Source organism: Schistocerca piceifrons, chromosome 3, assembly GCF_021461385.2.
Source record: "Schistocerca piceifrons isolate TAMUIC-IGC-003096 chromosome 3, iqSchPice1.1, whole genome shotgun sequence".
Classification (NCBI taxonomy): domain Eukaryota; kingdom Metazoa; phylum Arthropoda; class Insecta; order Orthoptera; family Acrididae; genus Schistocerca; species Schistocerca piceifrons.
Window position 1 is genome coordinate 217,658,085 of NC_060140.1, and position 12,569 is coordinate 217,670,653.

General features: G+C 44.2%; 1 protein-coding gene across 1 annotated transcript in view; it reads left to right on the forward strand.

Annotated features, from left to right (window-relative positions):
* Positions 1 to 12,569, forward strand: part of LOC124788523 (proton channel OtopLc-like) — a 220,359-nt gene that overhangs the window by 31,539 nt on the left and 176,251 nt on the right. Inside the window, exons 4-5 of the mRNA XM_047255793.1 lie at positions 7,371 to 7,451; positions 10,254 to 10,376. Coding sequence (XP_047111749.1) covers positions 7,371 to 7,451; positions 10,254 to 10,376 — 204 coding nt within the window. The remainder of the gene's footprint in view (positions 1 to 7,370; positions 7,452 to 10,253; positions 10,377 to 12,569) is intronic.

Here is a 12,569-nt window from a genome sequence, read left to right on the forward strand (position 1 = left end):
GTGCCAGTTTTCCAATTATTATAAAAAATGTTAGTCATATGAAAGGAAGTTGTTAAGAAAATTAGCTGATCATCATCTTGGTTGCAGCTTCGTTACGGCGCGCTGTCCAGAAGCGCAACGGAGGGTTACCAACCACCACCCTTACAACGACAAATGAGCGAGGACATGCTGTGTGCCAGGTGCTACAGGGACCCCCAATCAAACAGCAATCAACAGTTTCCTGATGACGAACAACTGCGACAAAAGAAGGTTTGTTTACGCCATTAACAATCCCACAATTTTTGAACCAATCGTCTTCCACCATCAAAATGTGGTAACGTAGGTCCCGAGTACTTCGATTTCATTTTAATTTCATGGTACATTATATTTTTATAACTTCAGATATCGAATTTTTTTATTATTATCAATTCCTCCTACCCACGATATGTTCATCTTCATTGCAATTTCATTTGTGTGACTTCGTACATGTTCGTTTTAGGATAGATTTCCTGCATTTGTAGCGAGTTTCACAAGACAATTGTTTTTTTGTGACAATTTTTCCACAAATAATCATTCTTTCTCTCTAGTTAGGTTGCAGATATTTCTCAGAGAAATTCTACAGGCGCCTGTTTACAGGATCTATCATTTTCATTGTATTAACATAGTGGTAAATCAGATAACTGTTTTCGAAAGCCATCCGTTGCACAGTTTCAAAAACGCTTTATTGGTCATTGACTCATGGTTGGTTGGTTGTTTGGGGAAGGAGACCAGACAGCGAAGTCATCGGTCTCATCGGATTAGGCAAGGATGGGGAAGGAAGTCGGTCGTGCCCTTTGAAAGGAACCATCGCGGCATTTGCCTGGAGCGATTTAGGGAAATCACAGAAAACCTAAATCAGGATGGCCGGACGCGGGATTGAACCGTTGTCCTCTCATTGACTCAAATGGTGTATCCACTACACACATTTATTTAAGTTTTTGTAGAATTTGTCAACCTCAGAAGGCAGATCTTAAAACTATTTCACAACCCGTGACAGATTCGTGAATTCCCCACGCAGGAAAAGAGCTTTATATTAAACAGAAAAATGCGCAATAGTTTGCTGGATCAATAATACGTGTTCTTATACGTTCTTATATGTGGTAGATATTTATTTATCTTAAAAGGCTAACGTGGTTTACCTAGCAAATGTGAGCGCACCGAGGTAGCAGTTTTTCGTACTCCTTCTCACGACCAACATTCCCATTTTCCAAGTTTAAATTATGTCACATCTTTTGATTCGTGAATGTATGAGTACGAAACAAGCTGTCAAAGTTATTTTTGCTATGAAACAGTATGTATTGGTTCTGACACTTAGTTCAGTTTTGCATTTTCTAGCAGGGGCGGTTCTAGAAGTCGGTCGAAGGGGGGGGGGGGGGGGGAGAAGGAGGTTGGGAAATGGAATATCGCTTAACAAAAAGGAGAGTTGGGATCCTCCACTGACAAATCGGTAAAATTTGGTTTTGCTTAAATTAGTTTTTGGTAACTGTTATGGAGTTAAGTGTAAGAAATGTGTATTAATAAATAATAAGGCGTCCATTTTAAGTTAAACGATATTTATTGGTTTGGATAGTAAGATATTTTCCGCTCTTATTCTTTTGTTAAAATGTGTTTGAAATGCATTGCAACCTATATTGCTACATAATTATTAAAAAATGATTGAATCTGTTAGAGTAATATATTCACTGATTTCTGAAATCTTTTTGTCCAGTGTAATATGACACTCCATTGGCGGGGGAGGGGGGGGGAGGGCTATGCCCCCATAGCCCCCTCCCCACTGTTGCCACCGCCCCTGCATTCTAGTTAATATTTGGGTTTCAAAAGATGTATAACCAACAATTTGTTATATTGTTTACACCAGGAAATCTTATAGTGGGCAGAACCCGAAAAATGTCACTTGGACTAAATGCACCAAAAAACATCTAGTACCTGTTTGTTAACGACTACTCACCTTTTCTAAAATCCAGTCAATTATGTTATTTCAGTTACTACAAAAGCGAGTCAAATTTACAAAAAACTCGGAAGTACCTGCCCGCTAATCAGTATTACTGATGCATGAATGCTTGTTCTGCTTCGGTTGGGAAAGCTCTCATGAAGCCATTATATCCTCTCCTTAGGCAAGCTAGCCCAGTAGTGTTGGACTTTGTCGGTGATATACAAGATACTGGCAATGGGACGGAGTTGGCATCCGAATAGTCTCATATATGTTCCATCGGAAACACATCTGGGGATCTTCTAGCCCACGGGAATAGCTCATCGTCACGCAAAGAGTTCATAGACACACGTGTCATACGTGGAGCAACATTATCCTCTTGAAAAATGGTACAACGATACTGTCGTATCAAAGTATCACATAAGGATGCAGGATGTCCGTTATAGTTCTCTCAGTCACCACCAGCCGTGACATGAAGTCATCCTCGACGGCTCCCCACGCAAGGAGAAACAACACCGTGCCCCTCCAAGGTATCAGAAGACTAGGACTTCTCCCCAGGTCGCCAACATACTAGCCAACAGTGGTCATGTAAGGTAAAGTAGTACCACGAGACATCGCTGAACACAATGCAATGTCATTCATCAGCAGTCCATGCTTCCTGATCACACCACCATACCAGAAGCAGCAGTTTAGTGGAGGTGTTGACGGCAGCATGTAGAATGGAAATTCGCCACTGTGGCTGCTATTACTTTCCGACCAATGAGGAAGAACGACACAGAACGTTGCAAGGAGTATATTACTTGTTGTCGTGAGACAAGCGCAGATGTGAAGGGATTACGATGTACATGGTGCACCTTATGGAGATCCTCCCTTGTGGTGGTCAAATGTGGTCGACCGGAACCTTGGCGACGAGTCTGCCTGCTGTCCAGCATCAGGCCAATGTCACATCCGAATGCCCCACAAATCTGGATATTACACGACACGACCAGCCAGCGAAATTGAGACTCACAATGAAGCCCATTCCGAACTCTGTCAGATGGTGATAACACTGTCTCACACGGCCTCACTGTGTCCTTCACAGTGATGACATCTGACGCTCTTCACACTCCTTGCAGAGCCTACGAGGGCCTGGGAATAACCGGGCAAGGTGGCGCAGTGGTTAGCACACTGGACTCACATTCGGGAGGACGACTGTTCTATCGCGCGTCCGGCCAACCTGATTTAGGTTTTCCGTGATTTCTTTAAATCTCTTCAGGTAAATGCCAGGATGGTTGCTTTGAAAGGTTCCCCATCCTTCCCTAATACGATGAGACCGATGACCTCGCTGTTTGGTCTCCTCCCCCAAACAGTCCAACCCAAACTCCTACCTACCTACGAACGCCTGGGAATAGCACTAAACACGAATCATACTAATGTACTCTTGTGGCCGTTTTACCTGTAACAGAGACTAATAACTCTGATCATTTAAATACCGGACAATGGTGCATACGTGCATGAACTTACATTGACATCCATGTCTTCACCTTTTTTGTCAAGTAGTGTATTTAATTATAAAGTGCTCATCCATGGGTACATAGTCAGTTACATGAAGCGAAGCCAACATTAATGGCCAGGAAAGGAGTATGCTTATCACATGCCACAGCTGACGTAAATAAACAGATGTCGAAAACTAAAGCAATAAACAGGCGTTTTGCAAGGTTGTGTTTGTTTTGCCACAAAACAGTATAAACACGTGATAGTAAAGTAGAAAGAATGTACAGCATACAGAACCTAAATAACTGCAACATGCGTAACGTTAGACAAAAATGTTCTTATAGTTACTATTAAAATCAGCCTTGATAACAGATTTATTTATTCTGAATTCGAAGATAAATAAAAATGTTTTTCGTTTTTTCCAACTTAACGGATTTACACACACATTCCAATATAGGCCTGATAACGACGGGGCGTGGCATGAATGATTTCATCGGTCTCACGTTGAGACAATAGCGCCCATTCTTCCAACAGAGCCGCTCGCTCTTGGAGAGTGGTTGTTGGATGCTGACGTGATGTAAGCCATCTCCCTAGTGCATCCCAGACATGCCCTATGGGATTCAAATAGGGAGAGCGAGCAAGCCATGCCATCCGTGCAGTATCTTCCGTTTCCAAGAAATCATCAACCACCTGTGTTCTATGAAGTCGAGCATTATCGTCCATCACTACGAAGTCTGGGGCCACAGTATCTCGCAACAACCGCAAATGAGGCCCCAAGTCCTCGTCACGATACCTGACAGCAGTTAAACCGTGTCGATTCACTCGTACAATTTCATGAAGAGGGGTTCGAATGCTCAACATAATCCCTGCCCACACCATTAGATATCCTCTTCGATATCTACATCTACATCTACAGTTATACTCTGCAAGCCACCCAACGGTGTGTGGCGGAGGGCACTTTACGTGCCACTGTCATTACCTCCCTTTCCTGTTCCAGTCGCGTATGGTTCGCCGGAAGAACGACTGTCTGAAAGCCTCCGTGCGCGCTCTAATCCCTCTAATTTTACATTCGTGATCTCCTCGGGAGGTATAAGTAGGGGGAAGCAATATATTCGATATCTCATCCAGAAACGCACCCTCTCGAAACCTGGCAAGCAAGCTACACCGCGATGCAGAGCGCCTCTCTTGCAGAGTCTGCCACTTGAGTTTGTTAAACATCTCCGTAATGCTATCACGGTTAGCAAATAACCCTGTGACGAAACGCGCCGCTCTTCTTTGGATCTTCTCTATCTCCTCCGTCAACCCGATCTGGTACGGATCTCACACTGATGAGCAATACTCAAGTATAGGTCGAACGAGTGTTTTGTAAGCCACTTCCTTTGTTGATGGACTACATTTTCTAAGGACTCTCCCAATGAATCTCAACCTGGTACCCGCCTTACCAACAATTAATTTTATATGATCATTCCACTTCAAATCGTTCCGCACGCATACTCCCAGATATTTTACAGAAGTAACTGCTACCAGTGTTTGTTCCGCTATCATATAATCATACAATAAAGGATCCTTCTTTCTATGTATTCGCAATACATTACATTTGTCTATGTTAAGGGTCAGTTGCCACTCCCTGCACCAAGTGCCTATCCGCTGCAGATCTTCCTGCATTTCGCTACAATTTTCTAATGCTGCAACTTCTCTGTATACTACAGCATCATCCGCGAAAAGCCGCATGGGACTTCCGACACTATCTACTAGGTCATTTATATATATTGTGAAAAGCAATGGTTCCATAACATTCCCCTGTGGCACGCCAGAGGTTACTTTAACGTCTGTAGACGTCTCTCCATTGATAAGAACATGCTGTGTTCTGTTTGCTAAAAACTCTTCAATCCAGCCACACAGCTGGTCTGATATTCCGTAGGCTCTTAGTTTGTTTATCAGGCGACAGTGCGGAACTGTATCGAACGCCTTCCGGAAGTCAAGGAAAATGGCATCTACCTGGGAGCCTGTATCTAATATTTTCTGTGTCTCATGAACAGATAAAGCGAGTTGGGTCTCACACAATCGCTGTTTCTGGAATCCATGTTGATTCCTACGGAGTAGATTCTGGGTTTCCAGAAACGACATGATACGCGAGCAAAAAACATGTTCTAAAATTCTACAACAGATCGATGTCAGAGATATAGGTCTATAGTTTTGCGCATCTGCTCGACGACCCTTCTTGAAGACTGGGACTACCTGTGCTCTTTTCCAATCATTTGGAACCTTCCGTTCCTCTAGAGACTTGCGGTACACGGCTGTTAGAAGGGGGGCAAGTTCTTTCTACAATTTTGGTTCCCGTAATCGTGTCCCACGTTCCCTCCACATACGAATCCATAGAGAATCACTCTCCATATGAAATCGACACTCATCTGTGGAAACAACATTGGTTCACTGTTCGAACGCCCAGGTGGTGTGTTGATGACTCCACTCTAGACGTTCCCTTCTGTGAAGACGCGTCAGAGGTAGACATACAGCAGGACTCTGACAGTAAAGGCCACCTTGCCGAAGCCTTCTGCAGATCGTTTGCCTCGATACAACACATCCAGTGGATGCTGCGAGCTCAGATGCCAGTTGCTCTGCAGCACTAAGGCGATGCTGTCGTGCCCTTACAGCCAAATAACGGTCCTCCCTTTCTGCCGTCACGCGTGATCGGCCCTGCCTTGGTCTTCGGGATACACTTTCGGTCTCTATAAACTGTCGCCATATCCGAGAAACAACAGAACTATTCACATTAAGCCATCGGACCACGTCAGTTTGCGACTGTCCTGCTTCCTTTCTTTCTACGGCCCTCCACCGCAGAGAGTCCAGTAGGCATCTTCTCTGTGCCATACCGCACCGTCTGTGACTACGAGCCGGCCGAGTGGTTCTTGGCGCTTCAGTCCGGAACCGCGCTGCTGCTACGGTCGCGCGCTCGAATCCTGCCTAGGGCATGGATGTGTGTGATGTCCATAGGTTAGTTAGGTTTAAGTAGTATAGGGGACTGATGACCTCAGATGTTAAGTCCCATAGTGCTCAAAGCCATTTGAACCATTTGTGACTGCGTACACAGCAATTGTGAATGGGGGCTACACGGCAAACACTATCGCGTTTCATAGGTGACCTGACGTCATAGTTGGCATGGTTGTCCGTTGACCGAATGCCATCTTCCGTGCAAAACACGATCGTACCGACATCTGGTTGACAGTTTGTACTATTATAACGTGAATTAGACACGGGACGAGGAAATAGCGGTTTGTTGCTTTAATTTTGGACACCAGTGTACCTTAGCCAGAAGGCGAACCAGTGGATGATCAGCAGCCTTATATACGGTATGACGACAGCATCACGGAGCTCATTTTAAAATTTACTTTTAACATCTTCTCGGCGATGATTGTTAGTTATTATCATTATCGGCGATTTAATGTCGGTCTTTGCACTTGTACATGCTGTATCCTGAAGCTTATGATTAAAAATGGTTCAAATGGCTCTGAGCACTATGGGACTTAACTTCTGAGGTCATCAGTTCCCTTAGAACTACTTAAACCTAACTAACCTACAGACATCACACACATCCATGCCCGAGGCAGGATTCGAACCTGCGAACGTAGCGGTCACGGGGTTCGAGACTGTGGCGCCTAGAACCGCTCGGCCACCCTGGGCAGCAAGCTTATGATCGCCGATATCTAATAACCATCGGTTTTCGTTGAAACGCTAGGTTGAATTTCATATCAATTGTCGGGGGAAATTATGATATGTCTAAAGAAATATTTGTTCCTCTCTCCCAAATATTTTGGTAGTTACAGAGTTTATTGACAATTAGCAGAAATTTAATGCATCATGTACCTAAATTGTGAATCTATACGGCACATGTTATATAAGACAACAATGGGCAGTACGTGGTTGCTTGAACGCTGTCTGGTTGCTACAGGTGGTGTACCACCTTCCGGAGAGACTGGACGCAGGGAGACACCATCGCTTCCACAGCGCGGGCGATATCCTCGAAGAAGAGGTGAGTGCCTGAAATCAGCTATCTTTGTTATGAGTTACGTCACCTTTCGCACATCGCTACTTCTACAGAGTGTAGAACAAGTCTTTGTATCCCTCTGACACTGCATTGTTGGGGAACTAAAGTTGTTTCATTGATATCCCTGCTTTGAAACTGACATAAATTATTGTTGCCAGTATTGTATTGGTACTTTCAGTAATGAATTGTTTCAGTTGTGAAGCCACAGCTGATGTGAGTGAACACAGCAACACTGGTGGGAAGCAATTAGTAGCGTATTTGTGGGTGTACGGACGTCCACAGACAGGTAATGAGTGCGTTTAGAGATCGCTTTGGCAAGTCCCCACCTCGTAAAGCAAACCTTCTCGAAGGCAGTGACGTGCTTCTGTTTTAGGCAGTGACAAAGACAGGCTACGTAGCGGATATAAGTATATGCGAGGGGAAACTACTGTCGCCTTCGCTCAACCGACTGAGCAGTCTCCAGTGCAATTCATTCGTAAGAGATCAGCTGAACGTCAAGTAGCGCTGTCAGTAATTCATGACCACATTAAAAAAAATAAAAATTTAAAATGAAAGCATTTAATTCAATGTTTGTGAACGAATTGTGTGACTACGACATGGAACAGCGAGTTGCAGCCTGCCCACATATCATGTCTGGCTTGAGAGTATTATTTTCACTACACACACGAGAAATGGAGTTTTCTGGTCTAAAGAAAATCCCCAGCATGGGCAAGAGCTGGAAAGGAACCTGTTTCCATATTACGATTACGGTCAGAGTGTCACTACGAAATCTCTTGGGGCTATATCTTTTTGAAGGGAACATGGTTGGAAATTCTTATATGGACATGTTGCAAACGTGGTTAATAGCTCAGCTCGAAGAAGTCCATTCCATGGTGAAAAATTTCAAGGCCATTGGATTGGGCATGCTTGAGTAACATTGTTACCCCCAATTAAACGGCCACCACGAAGCCTGGACCTTACCACGACAGAAAACCGATTACGGGGTAAAATCAGGTCCGATGTGGCTCAAAGTCGGAACAAGACTAAGAACGGAGCTATCCGAAACATAATTTCTGAGATGCTCCGCAAGTTGCAAAGGAGGACGTGGAGACCCTTAGGCCTCTGTGTAAGACTCGATGGTGTACATACAGATCCGCTGGGTACATAGTTTTTTACAAGCAAGTACTTCAAAATGCAGTAGTCTCTAAAACAGAACCAGCAGGATAAACAGATATTTAAAGTCAAGCAGTAAGAGACTGGAGAAGGGGAAAACATATGAGGCTGTTTCCAACATGTTGACCATTTTGGAAGACACCATCCTGGGTGTAGCTAAAAATTTAAGATGGAGAGGGGGTCATCTTCCTCACAGCTGACACTAGAGCTGAAGGCGTTAACACAAGCCAAATGAATTGAGATCGTTCTGATATCAGGAGAGAGGAGTACACGTGTTACTGTAGAGAATTTCAAGCAACGCCAGCCAGACAGACCACCCATTACCCACAGTGTAGTGGTGAAACAGCTCTAGAAATTCCGTGAGACAAATGGCTCTGAGCACTATGGGACTAAACATCTGTGGTCATCAGTCCCCTAGAACTTAGAACTACTTAAACCTAACTAACCTAAGGATATCACACACATCCATGCCCCAGGCAGGATTCGAACCTGCGACCGTAGCAGTCACGCGGCTCCAGACTGAGCGCCTAGAACCGCGAAACCACCGCGGCCGGCTTCCGTGAGACCAGCTACGGGAGAAGCAACATAAACTGTTGTGCTGGCATCATTCAGTAAGAGTCCACAGCACAGTACTCGCCGCATCTCGCTGGAAACTGGATCACCATACATCTGTGATCAGAACATTGGTCACACATTAATGTCACCCTTACAAAATCCAAACAGAGCAACATCTCACTGAGGGCGATCCAGATTGTCGAGTTACTTTGTAGAATGGATGACACAGAAGCCGCACGAAAACCGTTATTTTCTGTATGAATTACTGGTTACAGATGAAGATAATTACTTTGTGGAGGAGAGATAAATGAAAAGGATCACATATACCGCTCACTAGACGGGTCAATCGAACGTATCTGACGCATCAAGAGTGTAGTTTACATGTCTGTGAGTGACACACCGTTCTTTGTAGAATCGCTAGACAGTCCGCGATAATACAACGCCAAATCGGACAGCTTCATTCACGATGTGGTAATGGTCAAGTCCAAGAGTGATGGCTACCATCTGCCACTCTGTCACATTTTCATATCGATCCGTCTCAGCCTGCCGTTGTGACCGAGCGGCTCTAGGCGCTTCAGTCTGGAACCGCGCGACCGCTACGGTCACAGGTTCGAATCCTGCCTCGAGCATGGGTGTGTGTGATGTCCTTAGGTTAGTTAGGTTTAAGTAGTTCTAATTTCTAGGGGACTGATGACCTCAGATGTTAAGTCCCATAGTGCTCAGAGCCATTTGAACCATTTGATCCATCTCACTGCGCAGACGGCATACAAACTACTGGAACAAACACACCAGCTCGCTGCCAAGACTTAGGTCAACGGCAATAGGTCACATGACCATGTGGTACCAGTTCTACTGCGCTTCAAAGCGGCCAGTGCTATCTTTTAAAGGGGTTTGTCCGGTGAACCTATAAAATAAGATGCAAAGAGTTTAAAGCTGTGCATAAAGCCATTTCAAACTATGACTAATTTAAAAAAAGTGCTATTTAGAAAATGAATGTGCAGTCGTGATCGCACAAAACATGTATCACCATCTACAACATTTTACTGTTATTGTTAATTTCGTTGTTGCTCTCTGCCGCAGCCCGTGGTACAACTGAGGCGAAAATTGCGGCAGGCTGAGCAGCTGGAACGGACGTCTTCACTCTCGCGAAACGTCAACAGCTACCGTGGCAGTCTACCTCCGCAGCGAACTTCGTCATCCAGGGTGAGTGACTCAACCAACCAAGCACAGATGGTGCAACCTTTTACTGGTTTGGCAGGGGGGGGGGGGGGGGAATGTCACGGAAGGAGAAGGATGGTTATAATTATTCAACCCATTTTTTCTTCTTTGTCGTTCGTCACTGAATTAAACTAGCCAATTCTCCGTTCACCAACATACTTCCATGAAACCCAGATAAGCAATCTTCTGATTTATCTCCATTACGCTATACAGGATGAGTCACTAACTATTACCACCAAGAATAACTCCGAAAGTATGATACGAGCTGAAACGTTTGTGGGACAAATGTTGCGTGGGACAACGGGGGCCGTAATATGACGTTGGCTTTTTGTTGCTGGGTGGGGCCGCTTCAGAGATATGAGGGTCAACTTTGTTTTTTTTTTTTAAATGGGATGCTATAGTTTGGTACTTATTTTCTGATAGCGGCTATCGAGACAAATCCAATGACGTGTAACAGTAAGGTCTTTGAAGGTCAACGAAGGTCACAAAGGTGGTGGCATGAACATCCATTTACAGAAGGTGTTCGAAGTGATGACCATTGGTATCAATGCAGTACTGCAATCTTCTTATCATGGATTGAGTGGTATTATCACTTCGGTACTTATCGAAGCACATACTCTTCCAATTCTCTCTCGTATATCGCGCAAACAGTAAGTATTCGCCGAATACGGCGTATCTATCTAACGTGCCATTTACATGTAAACACCATTCGACGGTTTCACAATCCAACACGAATAGGAACTGTAAGACTAGTATCGTCGAATCAAGTGAATGTGAATGACGTATTCCTTCGAAGAACAAGTCGATATGCTTTTCTTTTGCAGAGAATGCCAACGAAATTCGGTGAGAGCTAGAGACCTATACGCTGAAAGGTATCCTCAGCGTACTCATCCTACACGTCGTACATTTGAATATGTGTATGATAAATTGAGAAAAATTGGATCTTGAACGCATCGGAAACATATCCGGCAAAGGAAAGTTACTAACGAGGAAACGGAGATTGGTACTCTTGCCACTGTGGTTCGAGATCCTTGTGTTAGTTCGTGTCAAATCGCAAGAGAATCTGGCATGAGCCAGAGTAGTGTTGTTCGTGTTCTGCATCGCCATAAATATCATCCTTACCATATCAGTCTCCACCAAGAATTAAATGGCACGGATTGCACGCGTCGCATTGAATTCTACCGATGGGCTCAACTTCAGATGCAGAGGGATGACATATTTATTGATTTGGTTTTATTTACTCACGAGGCTACATTCACGAACCACGGAAATGTTAATTTGTATAACATGCATTATTGGGCAACTGATAATCCATTTTGGCTGCTGCAAGTTGCACACCAAAAACCGTGGTCCGTGAATGTATGCTGTAGGATTCTGAAGAACAGAATTATAGCCCCCTATTTCATCGAAGTAAATATTAATGGTAGAAAGTACCCCACATTCCTCCAAGAAACATTAAGTCCGTCATTGGAAGAAATACCTGAAATACCTTAGGTACAAGGAACAGAATGTGGTATCAACACGATGGGTGTCGGGCACATTTTTCGCTGATAGCTAGAAATGAATTGCAGAGACAGTTCCCAAAATCGTTGGATTGGACGCGGAGGCGATGTGTCGTGGCCGCCTCGTTCGCCAGACTTGACGCCTCTGGATTTTTTCTTGTGGGGATTCGTAAAAGACATTGTTTTTATTAAGACATTCCAACTACACCTGAAGATATGCGAGAGAGAATTGGCAGAGCATGTGCTTCGATAAGTGCCGATGTGATGAGGAATACCACTGAGTCCATGATAAGAAGATTGCAGCACTGCATTGATACCAATAGTCATCACTTCGCACACCTTCGGTAAATGGACGTTCATGACACCTTTGTGACCTTCGTTGACCTTCAAAGACCTTACTGTTACACCTCATCGGATTCGTCTCGATAACCACTATCAGAAAATAAGTACCCAAACTACAGCATCCCATTAAAAAAAAAAAAAAGTTGACCTTCATATTTCTGGCGCGATCCCATCTAACAACAAAAAATCAACGTCATATTATGGCCCCCGTTGTCCCATGCAACATTTGTCCCACAGACTTTTCAGCTACTATCATACTTTCGGAGTTATTCCGTGGCAATAGTTAGCGACTTACACTGTATTAGTCGTATACCATGAATCCTGAGAGAATGGT